This window comes from Poecile atricapillus, chromosome 27 (assembly GCF_030490865.1).
Source record: "Poecile atricapillus isolate bPoeAtr1 chromosome 27, bPoeAtr1.hap1, whole genome shotgun sequence".
In the NCBI taxonomy this organism is placed as follows: Eukaryota; Metazoa; Chordata; class Aves; order Passeriformes; family Paridae; genus Poecile; species Poecile atricapillus.
In genome coordinates, this window is record NC_081275.1 from 2,164,609 (window position 1) to 2,184,554 (window position 19,946).

Sequence of the window (19,946 nt, forward strand, 5' to 3'; positions counted from 1 at the left end):
CATGGGATATGTGGGATATCTGTGTGGATCCATGGGATATCTGCATGGATCAATGGGATATGTGTGTGGATCAATGGGATATCTGTGTGGATCCATGGGATGATATCTGTGTGGATCAATGGGATATCTGTATGGATCCATGGGATATCTGTGTGGATTGATGGGATATCTGTATGGATCCATGGGATATCTGTATGGATCCATGGGATATCTGTGTGGATCAATGGGATATCTGTGTGGATCCATGGGATATGTGGGATATCTGTGTGGATCCATGGGATATCTGTATGGATCCATGGGATATCTGTGTGGATCCATGGGATATCTGTATGGATCCATGGGATATCTGTGTGGATCAATGGGATATCTGTGTGGATCCATGGGGTATTTGTATGGATCCATGGGGCAGTTTTATGGATTGATGGGATTCCCTCCCACACAGGTTTTCTATGGATATTTGAGATATTCCCATGGATATCTGAGATATTCCCATGGATATTTGAGATATTCCTATGGATATTTGAGATATTCCTGTGGATATCTGAGATATTCCTATGGATATTTGAGATATTCCCATGGATATTTGAGATATTCCTATGGATATCTGAGATATTCCTATGGATATCTGAGATATTCCCATGGATATTTGAGATATTCCTATGGATATTTGAGATATTCCTATTGGTATCTGAGATATTCCCATGGATTGATGGGATCCTCTCTCAGATGGGGTATTTCCATGGATATCTGAGATATTCCCATGGATATCTGAGATATTCCCATGGATATTTGAGATATTCCCATGGATATCTGAGATATTCCTATGGATATGTGAGATATTCCTATGGATATTTGAGATATTCCTATGGATATCTGAGATATTCCTATGGATATGTGAGATATTCCTGTGGATATTTGAGATATTCCTATGGATATCTGAGATATTCCTATGGATATGTGAGATATTCCTATGGATATTTGAGATATTCCTATGGATATTTGAGATATTCCTATGGATATCTGAGATATTCCTATGGATATTTGAGATATTCCCATGGATATCTGAGATATTCCTATGGATATCTGAGATATTCCTATGGATATCTGAGATATTCCTATGGATATTTGAGATATTCCCATGGATATCTGAGATATTCCTATGGATATTTGAGATATTCCTATGGATATCTGAGATATTCCTATGGATATCTGAGACATTCCCATGGATTGATGGGATCCTCTCTCAGATGGGGAATTTCCATGGATATTTGAGATATTCCCATGGATTGATGGGATCCTCTCTCAGATGGGGAATTTCCATGGATATCTGAGACATTCCCATGGATTGATGGGATCCTCTCTCAGATGGGGAATTTCCATGGATATCTGAGACATTCCCATGGATTGATGGATCCCCTCCATCCCTCTCCTCCCCACCCACAGAGCTGCTCTCCAGAGGCTCAGCCTGACCTGTTCCCTTATTCCCAAAGGTTTATTTTCCAAGGGTTTCCCAGAAAAGCTTCCAGCAATCCCTAAAAGTTTTGAGGATAATTTACACGGAGCAGCCACTTCCATTCCAGAGGGCCGCAGAAAAATGGGAATTAGGCTGAAACAAACACCCAATGCTGGAATGAGGTGCTCCCAAAAACCTTCACAGCCTTGCTGAGGGAAAGGTTCTGGGAAACAAAATCTCTAATTTGCACCCCAGAGACAGATCCCAGCATGGAAAAGGTGAATTCCCAAAAATCAGGCAGGTGAATATGGAATATTTAGTATTTAAGGCACCGATGGAGATGTTTGAAGCCTTTCAGGGTGAATTGCTCGTTCCTGTGGGAGTGGAGAAAAATCCTGGCAGCTCCTGCAGCTCCACAGGGGTTCCCTCCACAGTTTTAACCAATTTTTCTGCTTTTATAGGAAAAAAAAAACCCTCCCACGTTCCTGAAGTGCCTTTTGTATTCCACAGGATGGAGCTTAATCCTCTGAGGCTGAATGTAAACACAGGAACCGCTGGAACTGAACTGGAATTTTACCTTTCCAACCCCGTTTCTGTGCACTTTGTTCCCAAATTCCTAAAATGGGACATCACAGGGAACAGCTGGGGTTTGTTTTTCCTTGGAAGACATAGGTTTGATGTTGTTTGATGTCTCCCTGTTTTCCCTGGATTTGATCCAATTGCATTTGATGCCATTTCTTTGAGGCACTTGGCTGTCAGGGTAATAAAAGTTCCTCTTTTCTGCCCATTTTTCTGGGTTTTAGCAACATTTTCCAGAGGAAACACATCCTAATAATAAAAAAAAAATCCTTAAAAAAGCCAGGAAAACCAAGCAGAGGATGGGAGCCCTCCCTGCCAGGCAGAGGGGAAGTTTTCCCAAATTCCACCTGCTACAAAACCACCAGGAAAAACCCGTTCAGCCTCAGGGTGGAAGGAAACATTGGTTAAACTGGAATTTTTTTTCCCCATTTCCCAAGACAGAAGTAACCCAATCCCAAATTTCCTTCATGGATTCACATGGAGCCTGTGGGTGCCACGCTGGGAGCTCTTTTACCCGAGTTTAAACCTCAAGAATTTGGGGGGCCAACTCAAAAATCACAACCAGCCTCTCCCAAACACTCAGGGATAAAAAAACCCCGAAAAATGTGGAATGTGGAATGGTTCAGACGCCACCTGGAGCCTGTGCTGTGTGTTCCAAGGGGGAAATCCTGGGAAAACTGACCGGAGGCGTGGGCAGTTCTGTCCCAGGGCGTTGAGGATGGCGTCGGTGATGTTGGAGCAGCCGGAAGCGCACAGGGACTGCAGCTTGTGGCAGCCCCTGCAGATGGTGATGAGCCCGTCGTCCGTGATTTGCTGCCAAGGAAACCACAACAGCCTCAATCCCGGCAGGATTTCCCTCTCTCCATTCCAAATTCCAGCTCTTTTGGCCCAAAAAATTCCACATTCCTGCTGTTTCGGCTCACTGGTGCAGCAGAGGGAGGATAAACCTCACTGGATTTGGGAATATTTGCAGGGAAAGGTTTTGGAGCTGGGCCAGGTGAGGGATGGGGGAAAGTGCTGGGATTCCTGCAGGGCTTTGCAATTCCTGCTTGGAAAAACACAGGGAGTCTGTCCATCCCCATCCCTGTCCCTGGGAGTCTGTCCATCCCCATCCCTGGACATTGGGGGTCTGTCCATCCCCATCCCTGGACACAGGGAGTCTGTCCATCCCTGTCCCTGGACACTGGGGGTCTGTCCATCCCTGCCCCTGGACACTGGGGGTCTGTCCATCCCCATCCCTGGACACTGGGAGTCTGTCCATCCCTGTCCCTGGACACTGGGGGTCTGTCCATCCCTGTCCCTGGGAGTCTGTCCATCCCCATCCCTGGACACAGGGAGTCTGTCCATCCCCATTTCTGGACACTGGGGATCTGTCCATCCCCATCCCTGGACACTGGGGGTCTGTCCATCCCCATCCCTGGACATTGGGAGTCTGTCCATCCCCGTCCCTGGACACTGGGGGTCTGTCCATCCCTGTCCCTGGACACTGGGGGTCTGTCCATCCCTGTCCCTGGACACTGGGGGTCTGTCCATCCCTGTCCCTGGACATTGGGGGTCTGTCCATCCCTGTCCCTGGACACTGGGGGTCTGTCCATCCCTGTCCCTGGACACTGGGGGTCTGTCCATCCCTGTCCCTGGACATTGGGAGTCTGTCCATCCCCGTCCCTGGACACTGGGGGTCTGTCCATCCCCATCCCTGGACACTGGGGGTCTGTCCATCCCTGTCCCTGGACACTGGGGGTCTGTCCATCCCTGTCCCTGGACACTGGGGGTCTGTCCATCCCCATCCCTGGACACTGGGGGTCTGTCCATCCCTGTCCCTGGACACTGGGGGTCTGTCCATCCCTGTCCCTGGACACTGGGGGTCTGTCCATCCCCATCCCTGGACACTGGGGGTCTGTCCATCCCCATTTCTGGACACTGGGGGTCTGTCCATCCCCATTTCTGGACACTGGGGGTCTGTCCATCCCCATCCCTGGACACTGGAGGTCTGTCCATCCCTGTCCCTGGACACTGGGGGTCTGTCCATCCCCATCCCTGGACACTGGGGGTCTGTCCATCCCTGTCCCTGGACACTGGGGGTCTGTCCATCCCCATCCCTGGACACAAGGACTCTGTCCATCCCCATTTCTGGACACTGGGGATCCATCCATCCCCATCCCTGCACACATCCACCCCAGTCCCCGTGACAGACAGTGATGGCACAGACACAGAGCCCATGCCAATCTATTTTTTGCCACAAACAAACAGCCATTTCTGGCCCTGCAGAGCTGCTGTTCCATGCAGGCACAGCACCGCCGTGAGCTCAGCTCCACACGGGGACGAGAGCAGAGGCCTGGCAGAGGAAGAACTTTCCCAGCTCATCCCTCAGACGGGGTCAGAGGGAAGGGAGAACACCCTGCACACAGCCAAGGTGTGGGGCTCGGTGTCCCTGCAGTGCCACCAAGGGGCTGCTGGTGACAGGTGAGCCCTGGGCAGGGGGACAGAGCACATTCCGGCCGGGAATGCTGGACACTCACCAGGCAGGTCTGCAGGTTCAGGGTCACCAGCTCGGGACAGTGGGCACCGATGAACTTGAGAGCCTCGTCCTCCAGCTGGAAAGGAAAACACAGGGATGGGAGCTGGGAGCACTGGGAATTCAAACTGGGAACACTGGGATTTCCTCTGGGAAGGAGGGAAAGGCAGCACAGGAGCAGCAGGAGCGTTCCTGCCTTTTACCCCATCAGGAGCAGAGCCTGGCCCCAAAAATGCTTTGGAGGATTATTATTATTATTATTATTATTATTATTATTATTATTATTATTATTATTATTACCACCATTATTATTACCATTATTATTATCATTATTATATTTTATTGTTAGTATTATTATTATCATTATCATTAGTATCATTATTATTCTCATTATTCTCATTATTATATTTTATTGTTATTATTATTATTATTACCACCATTATTATTATTACCATTATTATTATTACCATTATTATTATCATTATTATATTTTATTGTTAGTATTATTATTATCATTATCATTAGTATCATTATTATTCTCATTATTCTCATTATTATATCTTATTGTTATTATTATTATTACCACCATTATTATTATTATCATTATTATTATTCTCATTATTATATTTTATTGTTAGTATTATTATTCTCATTATCATTAGTATCATTATTATTCTCATTATTCTCATTATTATATTTTATTGTTATTATTATTATTATTATTACCACCATTATTATTATTACCATTATTATTATCATTATTATATTTTATTGTTAGTATTATTATTCTCATTATCATTAGTATCATTATTATTCTCATTATTCTCATTATTATATTTTATTGTTATTATTGTTATTATTGTTATTTTATTTTATTATTATTACTATTATCATTAGTATAATGATCATCATTATTATCATCATTATTATCCTTATTATCCTTATAAGTAATTATTTTATTCTTATTATTTTATTCTTATTTTTATTTTATAATCGCTATTATAATGTATTATTTTTATTATTTATTAATTATTTAATAAATTTATAAATTTATTAATAAATTTAATTAATGATAAATCATAATTTATAATTATTTTCAGTCTTACAAAATTATCACTATTATTCTTACTACTGTGGCCATCGTAATAAAATATAATAAAGGGAGATATTTTACTTATCAAACTTCTTAATGATTCCTCAGGTAAGAGAATAAAGAAAGATTAGAGAAAAGTCAGTTTAAAGAACATAAAAGTGTAAAAAAGGCTAAAAAAAAATCCCTTTCAGCATTTATATACCCCAAAATACAGATTTTGGGATATATAAATGTATCTATTGTGGGATAATAAAATATAATAAATATATTTCTATTTTGGGATATATAAATATATAAATGTATGTATTGTGGGATAATAAAATATTTCTATTTTGGAATATATAAATATATAAATGTATCTATTGTGGGGTAATAAAATATAATAAAATATATTTCTATTTTGGGATATATAAATATATAAATGTATCTGTTGTGGGATAATAAAATATTTCTATTTTGGGATATATAAATATATAAATGTATCTATTGTGGGATAATAAAATATAATAAATATATTTCTATTTTGGGATATATAAATACATAAATGTATCTATTGTGGGATAATAAAACATAATAAAATAGATTTCTATTTTGGGATATATAAATGTATCTGTTGTGGGATAATAAAATATAATAAATATATTTCTATTTTGGGATATATAAATATATAAATATATCTATTGTGGGATAACAAAATATAATAAAATATATTTCTATTTTGGGATATATAAATATATAAATGTATCTGTTGTGGGATAATAAAATATAATAAATATATTTTTATTCTGGGATATATAAATATATAAATGTATCTATTGTGGGATAATAAAATATAATAAATATATTTCTATTCTGGGATATATAAATATATAAATGTATCTATTTTGGGATAATAAAATATTTCTATTTTGGGATATATAAATATATAAATGTATCTATTGTGGGATAATAAAATATAATAAATATATTTTTATTCTGGGATATATAAATACTCTCCAGGTTTCTGGGATGTACCTGAGGGAACGGGATTGTGCTCCCAGGGCTGCAGAGGTGTTTTCCAAGGAAAAAGAGATTCCCTGATTACAAATCCGAGGCAGGGGGAGGGAATTCCATCAGCAGCCAGAGGGAAGGGCTGCCCTGGAACCTTCCCAAGGCTGGATCTGCCCATGGATCACAGCAGCCTCCTCCAAAGGAAAACTGGGATCAAAGGATTCCCCAAAGCTGGATCTGACCATGGATCACAGCAACCTCCTCCAAAGGAAAACTGGGATCAAAGGATTCCCCAAGGCTGGATCTGACCATGGATCACAGCAACCTCCTCCAAAGGAAAACTGGGATCAAAGGATTCCCCAAAGCTGGATCTGACCATGGATCACAGCAACCTCCTCCAAAGGAAAACTGGGATCAAAGGATTCCCCAGCTCCACCAGCGACTCACTCCCTGTCCCACTCCTCGGGGCTGCTGAAAATCCTCCACAGCAGCACCTGACCTCCAACCCCAGGGGGATTCTGGAGAAGGGAATAACCCAAATCCCTGCATTTCCAGGGCCATTCCCACTTTTCCAGAGGCCTGGAAAAAGTGTACCTGGAAAACTGTACCTGGGTGCAGCCCTTGAGGGACAGGGCCCGCAGCCCCCCGCAGCCCCGCACCAGCGCCTGGATCCCGTCCTTGGTCACTTGGTCGCACCAGGAGATGATGAGCTGTTCCAGCAGCGGGCATCCCTCGCTGGGGACACAGGGACACACATGGAAAAGCTCATTTACCTCGGGAAAAATCCTGCTGCCAGCCAGGAGCTGCGGTATTCCCATTTCTGGGACAGCGGGAAGAGCCCAGCTCCAGAGGGAGGGATGGCTGGAGGATCTCAGAGGTCTTTTCCAGCCTCAATGATGCTGGAATTCCACGGGAAATCCCAGCTGGCAGCTCCTACCTCAGTGCTTTCAGGGACAGGTTGGTTATGGAGGTGCAGGAAGCCAAATCCAGGTGCCTGAGTTTGGAGCAGAACTTGCTGAGGCTGGTGCAGGTGCTGGAAGAGACACACGGGGACAACTCCTGCAATGGATTCATCCCAGAGCACGGAATTCCCATGGAATTCCCATGGGATGGGCAGGCTGGGCTGAGGATGGAAGCTGTGGATCCCTGGAAGTGTCCCAGGCCAGGCTGGACAGGGCTGGGAGCAGCCTGGGGTGGTGAAAGGTGTCCCTGTCCTAGCAGGGTGGGAATGGATGGGATTTAAGGCCCTTCCAAGCCAAACCATTCCATGGAAAACCTCCCACACCCCTGGAGCTTTCCCTTAAAAAAGAGAGGGAGAAGAGGAATAGCCAGGGAAGAGGGAAGGGTTTTACTCACGCATCCGTGATCTTGGTACAACCATTGAGGTTCAACACCTCGATGTTCCTGCAGTTCTGGGCAAAGGTCCTGGGGGAAGGGAAAACATTGGATTTGTCAGGCAGTGGAATTCAGATTAAAATTTTACAAAATTCGATTTACAAAATTTACGGTCTCAAAGAGACTGGGGAAGAAAAATAGAGAAAATCAAGAAGGGAATCAAGAAGAAAATGGAGAAAATTGAAAGAATCAAGAAAGAAATCCAGAAAAATGAGAAGAAAACCAGAATGAAAATCAAGAAAATAATCAATAAAGAAGAAAACCCAGAAGATCAAAAAAGAAGTAATCAAGAATAAAATAATCAAGAAAACCAAGAAGAAACCCAAGAAAAAAAAAAAAAAAGAAGAAAACCAAGAAGGAAATCAGTAAAGAAAGGCATCTAGAAAGTAGAGTCACAAAAATCAAGAAGAAAATCAAGATCATCAAAAAGAAAATCAAGAAAAAGAAAAGAACCACAAAAAACCAAGAAGGAAATCAAGAAATAAGAAAATAATCAAGGAAAGAATCTATAAAGAAGAAAAGAATCAAGAAAATCAAGAAGAAAATCGTGAACAAACCCAAGAAAATCCCTGATTTCTGCTGCCCCACCTCCTGCCCTGGGTTGTCCCAGCCTGGAGGCACCCAGTGCCCATCACCCTCACCCCTTGGCTTTATTCTCATGAGAAATGAGAGAAGTAACTGCTGGATGAGGTTAAAAATGCTAAATTAAGTGACAAAACCCCAATAAATTATTTTTACAAATGACAAATGATATGATAAAAATTATTAACGAAATAATAAGAAAAAAAATTTGATACATTAAACGAGAAATTAATAATATCTGTCCCTGCTGTCCAGGTTTTGACATCCCTGAGGGTTTTGAAGGGATAAATTGTCCCAATCCTGGTTTTTCCAGCCTGTTCCAAAGGTGCAGCTCTACCTTAAGGCGTTGTCCCCCACTCCCAGGCAGCCCCGCAGGCTCAGCTTCCGCAGGAATCCCCCACATCTCTTGGAAATGTTCTCCACCACTCGGCCCTGGGGGAGACAGCAGCAGCCACCTGAGAACCCCAAAGAGCTCCAGGAAGCTGAAGTGAAGGTTTTGCAGATAAAACAATGATTTGTTATTCGAGGGAAAACGGTGCTAAGGGAATAAAAATGCGGTGGGGATGGGCTAAGGGAGGGGGAGGGAGAATTATTCAGCTTCTGAAGATGGAGAGACAAGGAGCAATCACCTAAAGCAGGGCAGATAAAGCATTTTGAGAAATTTCCTCTGGTTTGGAGCTCCTGGACATGGGATCAGACTCCCTAAGGAAGGTGGGAGCAGCTTCACCCCGGATTCCCAGGCACAGCCAACGGATAAACTCCAATTTCTACCCAAAACAGAGATGAGAACCAGCCCACGTGTTTTGCTCCTGCAGGAAATTCAACCATTTGTGCTCCAGAGATCCAGAAAAGGGTTTTTAATTTCTGATCTGGATCCAAAGACCCCATTACAGCCAGGATTTACCTTTCCCCTGGGACTGAAGAGCAAAACCACTGGAGAATATTTGTACCAGAAACTCAGAACCTTCCCCTGCACTTTGGCTGTTCCTCACAGAGCAGGAGCATCCCTTGGTCCTTCCAGGACTAACTGGGATTTGGGACCTCTGGAAGATGAGGATTTTCTTCTTTTCCAGTCTAAAAAACCCCAAATCAGGCTCAACACAACCCCAGCATCAGAGAAGGGAGCTGGGTGAGCTCGGGGACACCACGGGAGCGCCCTCGACCTCCACAGCCCTGCAGAAAGGCTGGAAATGCTGAAACACTCCCTGATTTTGCAATTCCTCAATCAAGTCTATGAATTCTGCTCAAATTCGAGGAGCCAAATGTGTTTCTGTCAAGAATTTACATGGATTGATGGATTTAACTTCAATCCATTTACATTTCCATTTCACGTAAATCCATTTACAGCAGAGCCTGAGGATGCCAGGAGGCCCAGCAGGAACTTTGAGGTGAGGTACAACAAATTCCAGAGTTTTGTTTTCAGAGGGGAAGCCTGGGCTTGGGTAAGAACATGGCTTTGATGTGCAGGGACATGAAAACCACCCAAAAAGCACTGAGGAATGGGAAGAGCATGGTTTGTATTCCCAGCCTCTGCCTCCTCCCATCTCCTCAGTCCCATCTCCTGCCACTCCACACATCAGGAACCCTGAGAACTCCACTCTAAATAAACAATTCCATGGCTCCAGGATTTTTAGGGCACGTTATGAGGTGAAGGATTCATTATGAAGATCCAAAATCCCCCATTTCCTTCTCCCAGGGCACTCAGACCCTGCTGAGTGCCCCCTTCCTCCTCCTCATCCCTGTCCAGGTGCCTCTTCTTGCTCCTCATCCCTGTCCAGGTGACATTTCCTCCTCCTCATCCCTGCTCAAGTGCCATTTCCTGCTCCTCATCCCTGTCCAGGTGCCTCTTCCTGCTCCTCATCCCTGTCCAGGTGACATTTCCTGCTCCTCATCCCTGTCCAGGTGCCTCTTCCTGCTCCTCATCCCTGTCCAGGTGTCATTTCCTCCTCCTCATCCCTGCTCAAGTGCCTCTTCCTCTTCCTCATCCCTGTCCAGGTGCCTTTTCCTGCTCCTCATCCCTGTCCAGGTGCCATTTCCGCCTCCTCATCCCTGCTCAAGTGCCATTTCCTCTTCCTCATCCCTGTCCAGGTGACATTTCCTGCTCTTCATCCGTGTCCAGGTGCCTCTTCCTGCTCTTCATCCCTGTCCAGGTGTCATTTCCTCCTCCTCATCCCTGTCCAGGAGCCATTTCCTGCTCCTCATCCCTGTCCAGGTGCCTCTTCCTGCTCCTCATCCCTGTCCAGGTGCCTTTTCCAGCTCCTCATCCCTGTCCAGGTGCCTTTTCCAGCTCCTCATCCCTGTCCAGGTGTCATTTCCTGCTCCTCATCCCTGTCCAGGTGTCATTTCCTGCTCTTCATCCCTGCCCAGGTGCCTTTTCCTGCTCTTCATCCCTGTCCAGGTGCCTTTTCCTGCTCCTCATCCCTGTCCAGGTGCCTTTTCCTGCTCTTCATCCCTGTCCAGGTGCCTTTTCCTGCTCCTCATCCCTGTCCAGGTGCCTTTTCCTGCTCTTCATCCCTGTCCAGGTGTCATTTCCTCCTCCTCATCCCTGTCCAGGTGCCTTTTCCTCCTCCTCATCCCTGTCCAGGTGCCTCTTCCTCCTCCTCATCCCTGTCCAGGTGCCATTTTCTCCTCATCCCTGACTCTCAGCTGCACAAAGGGATGATTTCAACACTTTCCTGCAAAATCAGGGCTGGATTTCCCACAAAGTGGGAACTTTCACTCAGCAGCTGCTTGATTCCTCCGTCTACCACAAGTTAAAGCCACACATTTCCCATTTCCCTCCAAGGTGAAACGTTTCAAATCTCCCTCCTCCAATGTGAAACATTCCCCATTTCCCTCCTCCAATGTGAAACTTTCCCCATTTCCCTCCTCCAATGTGAAACATTCCCCATTTCCCTCCTCCAATGTGAAACATTCCCCATTTCCCTCCTCCAATGTGAAACATTCCCCATTTCCCTCCTCCAGTGTGAAACATTCCCCATTTCCCTCCTCCAACATGAAACATTCCCCATTTCCCTCCTCCAATGTGAAACATTCCCCATTTCCCTCCTCCAATGTGAAACTTTCCCCATTTCCCTGCTCCAATGTGAAACATTCCCCATTTCCCTCCTCCAATGTGAAACATTCCCCATTTCCCTCCTCCAATGTGAAACTTTCCCCATTTCCCTCCTCCAATGTGAAACATTCCCCATTTCCCTCCTCCAATGTGAAACTTCCCCCATTTCCCTCCTCTAATGTGAAACATTCCCCATTTCCCTCCTCCAATGTGAAACATTCCCCATTTCCCTCCTCCAATGTGAAACATTCCCCATTTCCCTCCTCCAATGTGAAACTTTCCCCATTTCCCTGCTCCAGTGTGAAACATTCCCCATTTCCCTCCTCCAACATGAAACTTTCCCCATTTCCCTCTTCCAACATGAAACATTCCCCATTTCCTTCCTCCAACATGAAACTTTCCCCATTTCCCTGCTCCAACATGAAACATTCCCCATTTCCCTCCTCCAATGTGAAACATTCCCCATTTCCCTCCTCCAATGTGAAACATTCCCCATTTCCCTCCTCCAGTGTGAAACATTCCCCATTTCCCTCCTCCAATGTGAAACTTTCCCCATTTCACTCCTCCAACATGAAACATTCCCCATTTCCCTCCTCCAATGTGAAACTTTCCCCATTTCACTCCTCCAACATGAAACATTCCCCATTTCCCTCCTCCAATGTGAAACTTTCCCCATTTCCCTCCTCCAATGTGAAACATTCCCCATTTCCCTCCTCCAATGTGAAACATTCCCCATTTCCCTGCTCCAATGTGAAACTTTCCCCATTTCCCTCCTCCAGTGTGAAACTTTCCTCATTTCCCTCCTCCAATGTGAAACATTCCCCATTTCCCTCCTCCAATGTGAAACTTTCCCCATTTCCCTGCTCCAACGTGAAACATTCCCCATTTCCCTCCTCCAACATGAAACTTTCCCCATTTCCCTCCTCCAATGTGAAACATTCCCCATTTCCCTCCTCCAGTGTGAAACATTCCCCATTTCCCTCCTCCAATGTGAAACATTCCCCATTTCCCTCCTCCAATGTGAAACATTCCCCATTTCCCTGCTCCAATGTGAAACTTTCCCCATTTCCCTCCTCCAATGTGAAACATCCCCCATTTCCCTCCTCCAATGTGAAACTTTCCCCATTTCCCTCCTCCAGTGTGATTTAAACAGGATAAAACATCCTGATAAGAGACTTAAGGATCGGGTTTTTCCTCATCCCTTTTCCTGCTCAATGCAATTTGAATTTTCAGCCTCCACCCCCACTGGTGCTGCAGAATCCACATCCCACGGGTTCAGCCACAATGGAGCAGCTCCAAAGCTGCATCTTTTAGGGACAGGACCCTGAATCACCTTTGCTTCAATTTCAATTTTTGGTATTAAAGATACAAACACTGCAGGCCATGCTTCAACAGATATTCAGTCTGTTCTTATCTGAGTGCAAGGAGGAGTAGCTTAAATTCTTTTCCATACAAGCAGCAGTTTTTCCCAAAAATCAACCTTTTCTACCGATTTCTGTTTTCAGAACAGACAAAAACTACTTTCCTGCCATTGCTACCTTTAAGTCTTGCTAGGGATGTAGAATTCTGTCCATTTTCAAAAGCTGAATGGATTGCCAAGACTTTTAAAAGACTCCCTGAAGCAGAAGAACTGAAATTAATGATTTCTATCTCCAGGGAAGGTAGAAAGGGTTATGCTGGGAGTATGAATCCATTCTAGGCTGTAATTACATTTTAACAAGAAAAAAAAAATGGGTTTGTATGTCACTTAATTATACCTCAATATCCCTCTGGAAATCAAACAGGTCAATTCGCTGCCAGTTACTGCCATCCAGGGCCAGAACATTCCATGCCTTTATCAGGGGAAAAAATGTAAATGTGTGGTTAATATGAAAAAAAAAGGTCAGTGGGGACCTAGTCACAGAGAAACAACATTCTGTTCCAGGTGGGAAAGCAAGAGGTAATTCCTGCAGGGAGAACTGGGCAGGCACAATTGGGAATTCCGAGTCCCCCAGCCAGGGAAGAGCTGCCCTGGCTGCTTCCACTCCCTTGGGAGGTGCAGGTGTGATCCAGGAGAGCACCTGGAGCTTGGCAATCTTCACATTCCTGGCTGGGATTTACTCCCAGAGGACACAGGTGAGCTCCCCCCCTGCAGCTGCAGTGACAAAGGGCTTGGTTTGTGTTTAAATCACCAAAATCTGCCGTGGTTCCTGCCCCAAAGGAGGAGCAGGAACTCGGAGCTGCCCTCAGCCAGATGGGGAGCAGAGAGCTGGGTTTATGTCAGCAAGGTAAACAAGTGGAGCTTGTAGTAACCAGGAGCCAGCCTTGTGCAAGAGGCAGGGATAAACACAGGGGGATTTTCCATCCCAAATCCCAGCTCCTCCCCATCACACAACACCAGTTCTGGGGCAGGAGTTGGTGCAGAGCCACAACAGACGACAGAACTGAGTGTTAATTGCTTTTTTTTGGGTTTAAACCTCACTGTTGATGTTTGTTTTAAGGTCTGATTATGGCCAGGAGAAAAGCAGTGGGAAATGCCCCAGTGGCTGCATAATTCCATGAGCAGAAATGTTCCAGAGCCTTCCTGCACATCCCTGCAGGAACTTCCCGTGCTGTGCCACGGAATGCTGTGCTCCCTGTGCAAACAGGAGCTGGGACAGCCCAGGAGAACACCCTGACATGGCAAAGAACCCCTGAGAGCCCAGGAGAACACCCTGACATGGGCAAAGAACCCCTGAGAGCCCAGGAGAACACCCTGCCATGGGCAAAGAACCCCTGAGAGCCCAGGAGAACACCCTGACATGGCAAAGAACCCCTGAGAGCCCAGGAGAACACTCTGACATGGGCAAAGAACCCCTGAGAGCCCAGGAGAACACCCTGCCATGGGCAAAGAACCCCTGAGAGCCCAGGAGAACACCCTGCCATGGGCAAAGAACCCCTGAGAGCCCAGGAGAACACCCTGACATGGGCAAAGAACCCCTGAGAGCCCATTCTGCTCTGCTGGATTCCAGCTGGGAGCTCTTCCCTGCACAACCTGTGTTCTTCAGGTGACAGCTGGAATGCCCAGACACCACACAGGGTATTTTTAAATGCAATTAACGATGCTGAATCTTTTTTTTTTTTTTTTTTTGTAATTCCAATGTGCTAGGAGTAATTAAATCAGTTTGTGGTTGAGGTTTGGAGCCAGCACTGATGGGTCTGTGCTGGGTGACACCACCCCACCCTTGGCTGTGCTGCTTCCCCTGGGAGTTACCAGTGGCAGGAAAAAGCATCTGATAAATCTGGCAGCTCCAGATAACTGAACCTTCCAGTCCAGTTGGAGGAATTCTCCCAAGCAAATAATCCAGGCTGGGTTTCATTAACTGAAGCCCACAAGGATAAGAACAACCCCTCACTTTAATTCTGTGATTACTCCAGCTACATCCAAGGAGAAAATGAACTTTCATTGACTGTGCAGCATCTTTGAAATTTAAATTAAAATTCCTCTATTTTCACCAAATGTACTCCCATTCACGTATTTCCACCACACAATGTCATTTTGGGCTCATCCCACATTGGGGATTTCAGCAGGGTGAGCTCCCTGAACAAACCCAGAATGAGGGGAGAGTTCTGGGCAAAACATCAGCTCCCTCCCCTTTGTACCTGGGACACTGGAAAATGCTATTCCAACCTGGAATTCCCCTTCACTGGTGCTATGGGAATTTTCCAGGACTTCCAGGGGATGCTGAATAAGCCCAGCTGAGTGGCACAAAGTTCCCTGGCCCAACCCCCATGGGGAGGGCTGGAGAGGGAGAATTGTCACCCAAATCCAGCCCCCTGCTAAAATCCACCAGGAAGGAGGAAGGTTCTTACCCTGGAAACTTGAGCACAACGACACAGAGTGACCACATCCAGGAAAGAGAAAATTCTGGAACAGAAATAAGAGATACCTTATTGGTTATTGACATTTAAAACAAAAGGGGATGCAGAAAACAAAGGGGAGGAGAGGGAAAAAAAAAAAGGACTGGGACAGCAGAACTGCTTTGTGATTCGGCTGAAAGCTGAACTGTGAAAGGAAGTGCAGAGGCAGCACTTCCCAAATGGAAGCAAAACACGGCCATGGAGCCACTGGGAAACAGAAACCTCACACCTTGGAGTGGTTCCTGACCCCAAATCTGTGACTGCTCCCCCCAAGTGACCCTTGCAGGAGCCCCAGGCTGAGCCAGGACATGGAGCACCACCAGGGATGCTGGGCTGGCTCTGACTCTGCACAGGAGGGACTCCAACACTCCAACACCTTCAGCAACAGCTCCAGAAGTGGCAGTGCCACCCCTCATTCCCAGGTTCAGGATGGACACAGGGCCACCCCTCATTCCCAGCCCCAGGATGGACACAGGGTCACCCCTCATTCCCAGGTTCAGGATGGACACAGTGCCTCCCCTCATTCCCATCCCAGGATGGACACAGTGTCACCCCTCATTCCCAGCTCCAGGATGGACACAGTGCCACCCCTCATTCCCAGCTCCAGGATGGACACAGGGCCACCCCTCATTCCCATCCCAGGATCCAGGCAGTGCCACAGCCCGGTTTTGGTGCCTGGATTATTCCCGAGTTTCCCAGCAGTGATTACAGGGCTGGAGCAGCTCTGCTGTGAGGAAAGGCTGGGATTGCTCAGGCTGGAGAACAGGAGCTGCAGGGTGACCTAATTGTGGCCTCCCAGTACCTGAAGGGGCTGCAGGAAAGATAAATCAGGATTGTTTCCAAGGGCCTGGAGCGCCAGGACAGAGGGAAATGGGGATAAACTTCCAGAGGACAGGGATGAATGGGATACTGGGAAGAAATTCCACCCTGGGTTTCCCAGAGAAGCTGCCCCATCCCTGGAAGTGCTGCAGGCCAGGCTGGGATGGTGGAAGGTGTCCCACAGTGGGGCTGGATGGGCTTTATGGTCCCTTCCAGCCCAAACCATTCCAGGATTCTGCACTTCCACCAGTGGCAGAGCCAGATGTGCTCAGCCAGGAGGGACAATGACACCGTGGCCACTCCTGAGTGTCACCCTGGGCCAGGGCACACCCCAGGACTGCCAGGCTATTATTGGGATAAAGGAATTCCACAGCTGAGAGTGCCAGGATTTCCCTGGGGATCACACCCCCCCGCCCAGCTGTGGATGCAGAAAGCACCGAGCCCATGGAGAGCTCCCAATCTGCACCAAAACATCAATAATGTATAAAATTAAAGGGATTTCCATGTTGGTTTATGGTTATTCAAACAATGGTGTCCCAAAAAAGACAAGGTCAAGTGGAGGACATCAAGGTCTCGTTCCCTTTGGGAACAATTATAAAACTGGAGTTTTTGCAAAGATAATGCAAAAGTTCAACCACAATATGCTTTAATATTTTAATTTCATATTTTCAACTTGAAGGCCACCCGAAAGAGAAGGCAAACATTGTCAGCCACGAGCATCCTGAGAAGCAGGGATGGAAAAAGCCCTTCAGAAACCCCAATACTGGGGGAAAAGGCTGTTCCTGGTGGGAAATGCAGATTATTTATCAGAACTCTGATGCTAAAGGCATCACACAGCAGCACTCAGCTAAATCAGGATGAACAGCCACGCTCCCTCCTGTGGCTCATGCACTTCCCAGGGATACTCATGGATCCAAGGAGTTAAGGGGTTAAGATCCAAGGGGTTCAAGGCACTTCTGATCTTATCAAGAGACAAATCTGAGTGATCTGACAGTGGAGAAGAGCCCACGTGCACTTGAACGCTGTCTGGAATCCCAGATTCTGGATTTCAGAGCAGTTCCATCCTCCCTGCCCACAGACAAGGCTCCCCCTGAGCCTGATGTCATTTCTTGGTGTCCAAGGGTTTATTCAGCACCATGTCCATGCACAACAATACCAGGAAAGCCTGGGAAAATGAGAGAAGCTGGGGAAAATTCTTACTTTCAAATTCCCATCGTAGGAGTAAATAAAACTTCAAGTTCTACTGGTCGCTCACAACGGAAGTTTTCTCTATTTTCATTAAAATTCCCGACTCCATGGGAATCCCAGACTGTTAATAACCACCTCATCAGGGCTGGGAGATCTGGGATAAATCCTCCTCCACTTCCTGCTCCTCCCTTCCCAGAAACACACAACAACAGGGATTCACCCTGGCCAAACCCTCACCCCTCTCCCTTCCCCAGCGCGGAGATCTCAGCTCTGAGGAGCTCCAGAGACTCTTCCAGTGTTCCCTCAGCTCCTCCTGCACTTGTCCAAGACATTGAGTTGATAATTCAGCAGAATCAGGCTGCAAAAAGGACTTTTTCACAGCAGGCACTCCTTGGTTGTGGATTTTCATCATTTCAGAACCAGATCCAGCTGCTCCCCATGGAGCAGGAAGAGCAGCAGGAGCACAGGTAAAGTCCTGCAGGCACTGAGCTGAGAATTCCCCTGCAGCCCTGAGGATGGGATTTTCCCTCTCCAAGGAACTGCTGGACAACACTAAAATACCCCAAACACCACAAATAAGCAGTGACTGAGCTGCAGCAGCAATACTTGAATGATTTTTCCCAATTCTTCATTAACAGGCCCAAAGGCACCGTGCTGTGACATTTATTTTTCCACCCAAGCAGGATTCCTGTCCTGCTCACAGCAGCCTGGTGAGCCCTTTTACAGCAGTTTTTATTCTTCAGAATCAACAGTGGAGAAAATAATCCACAAAATTAACTTTATCATCCAAGAGTGATCACAGATGAAGGCAGACTGAGCTTCCCCAACAGGAATTAAATCTGGAATTGCAGCAGATTAAATTGTCTCATTGCAAAGGGACTCCCTATGCGTATGATTTTGTCTGAACAGCTTAGCTCTGCACAATTTGGGTAAAACACACTCACTTTGAGCAATTTTCAGGTTTCAACCTCTTAATCCACTCAGGGGTTTCTAGGACTCCTCACTTTCCCACTGCTGCTCTAATTAGATTAAGGTCAAGACTCTCATGAAATCCCTGCATGCTGCGGGCTCTGAGGTGAGCCCAGCTTAGACCTCCAGCCTGCTAAAATTACCCACCCCAATTTGTGCCAGTGAAGCCCCAAATCATCCCAGTTCAATTCCAGTTCCACCCTGCTCCCACTGGGCTGGGCAGGGGCACAGACACCATGGCTCCCCCCAGGCACAGCTCCAGCTGCAGAGGGATAAATCAGCGTGTGGGGATGGCAGAGCCAGGGCTGGGGATGTGCTGGGCAGGGCTGGATGGGCAGAGCACGGAGGCAAAGCTGCTTAGGCTGGGAGAGAGCTGCAAAACTGCCTGACCTGCCTGTGACCCAGCAGGAACAGCTGAATTCCTGCAGCCTGATCCTGCTCCCAGGCCAGGCAGGAGCTGTGCTGCAGCCCCACATCACTATGGGAGTGGAAACATCTTCAGGAGGGCAGCAGAGATCTCCTCTGCCAGGGGAAATCCAGGTTTGGGGCTGGGGGTTGGCTCCCAGGACTGGCAGGCGGCCTCAGGGAAGGAAAGCACCTTTCCAACAGCAGTGGGAATGCAGGGAAACAGGGACAGGCTGCTCCTCTGGGGACACAGCCACAGCTGGAGCCAGCAGGGACCATGGATTCAGCACTGGAGTCACTGCCCAGACACTGCCCAGGAGGAGCTGGGGCAGCCAAGGAAGGAGGGGACAGTGGAGGGAATTCTGCTCTTTGCTGCTTTGGCTCATTGCTGTGGGTGTGAAGGTACAGCCACCTCCAGGTGTCACCTCCTGGCTCTCAGCTGGCAGGGGACAAAGCTGGGGCAGGCACAGCAGGGCCAGGACATGGACTGGTCACCACCTGCTGGGGCTGTCCCATCCTGGGAGTGTCCCAGGCCAGGCTGGGATAGTGGGAAGTGTCCCTGCCACGGCAGGTGGAACCAGACAATCCCATAGATCCTCTCCAACCCAAACCATCCCGGGATTCTGTGACCTCCCCACCCCTGTCCTGCTCTCTGGACACGCAGGACAAATGTCCCTGTTCCAGGTGGGGCAGGACACGATGTCACTGCTGCACCCTGGGCAGGGCCATGTCCCAGGACAGCCCTCGGGAGCACCATCCCTCCTGGTCCAACCCTGCGTTTGCAGGGATAACAAAGGCTGCCGTTCTCCTCTTTCACATCCTCCTCCTCCTCTTTATTTTGCCTAAGTGCAGCTTTCACTAGGGGACCCCAAAGCCGTTTGAGAGTGCCCAGAGCAGGGACAGGACTTCACAGAGCAGTGCCCAAACACACCAGCCTTTGTCCTGCACACAGTGACACCCATTTACAGGAGATTCCCGCAGAAAACCCATCCAAGCTTCTCTTTCAAAGGCTGCACTGTCAATG

The 19,946-nt window shown here is 47.0% G+C and overlaps 1 protein-coding gene across 7 annotated transcripts in view; it reads right to left on the reverse strand.

Moving 5' to 3' along the window:
• Positions 1-19,946, reverse strand: part of FBXL20 (F-box and leucine rich repeat protein 20) — a 42,689-nt gene that overhangs the window by 8,221 nt on the left and 14,522 nt on the right. For 4 of the 7 annotated variants that reach the window (XR_009279661.1, XM_058857857.1, XM_058857861.1 and 1 more), the window contains 8 exons: positions 15,494-15,548; positions 13,420-13,494; positions 8,945-9,039; positions 7,987-8,055; positions 7,568-7,663; positions 7,239-7,365; positions 4,552-4,626; positions 2,715-2,845 (listed from right to left, as the gene is read on the reverse strand). Coding sequence is in view for 6 of the 7 variants with exons in the window: in XM_058857857.1 (XP_058713840.1) it covers positions 2,715-2,845; positions 4,552-4,626; positions 7,239-7,365; positions 7,568-7,663; positions 7,987-8,055; positions 8,945-9,039; positions 13,420-13,494; positions 15,494-15,548 (723 nt within the window). In the remaining variant the exon portion in view is untranslated. The remainder of the gene's footprint in view (positions 1-2,714; positions 2,846-4,551; positions 4,627-7,238; positions 7,366-7,567; positions 7,664-7,986; positions 8,056-8,944; positions 9,040-13,419; positions 13,495-15,493; positions 15,549-19,946) is intronic. The other 3 variants (XM_058857858.1, XM_058857863.1, XM_058857862.1) reach the window with 1 other exon arrangement.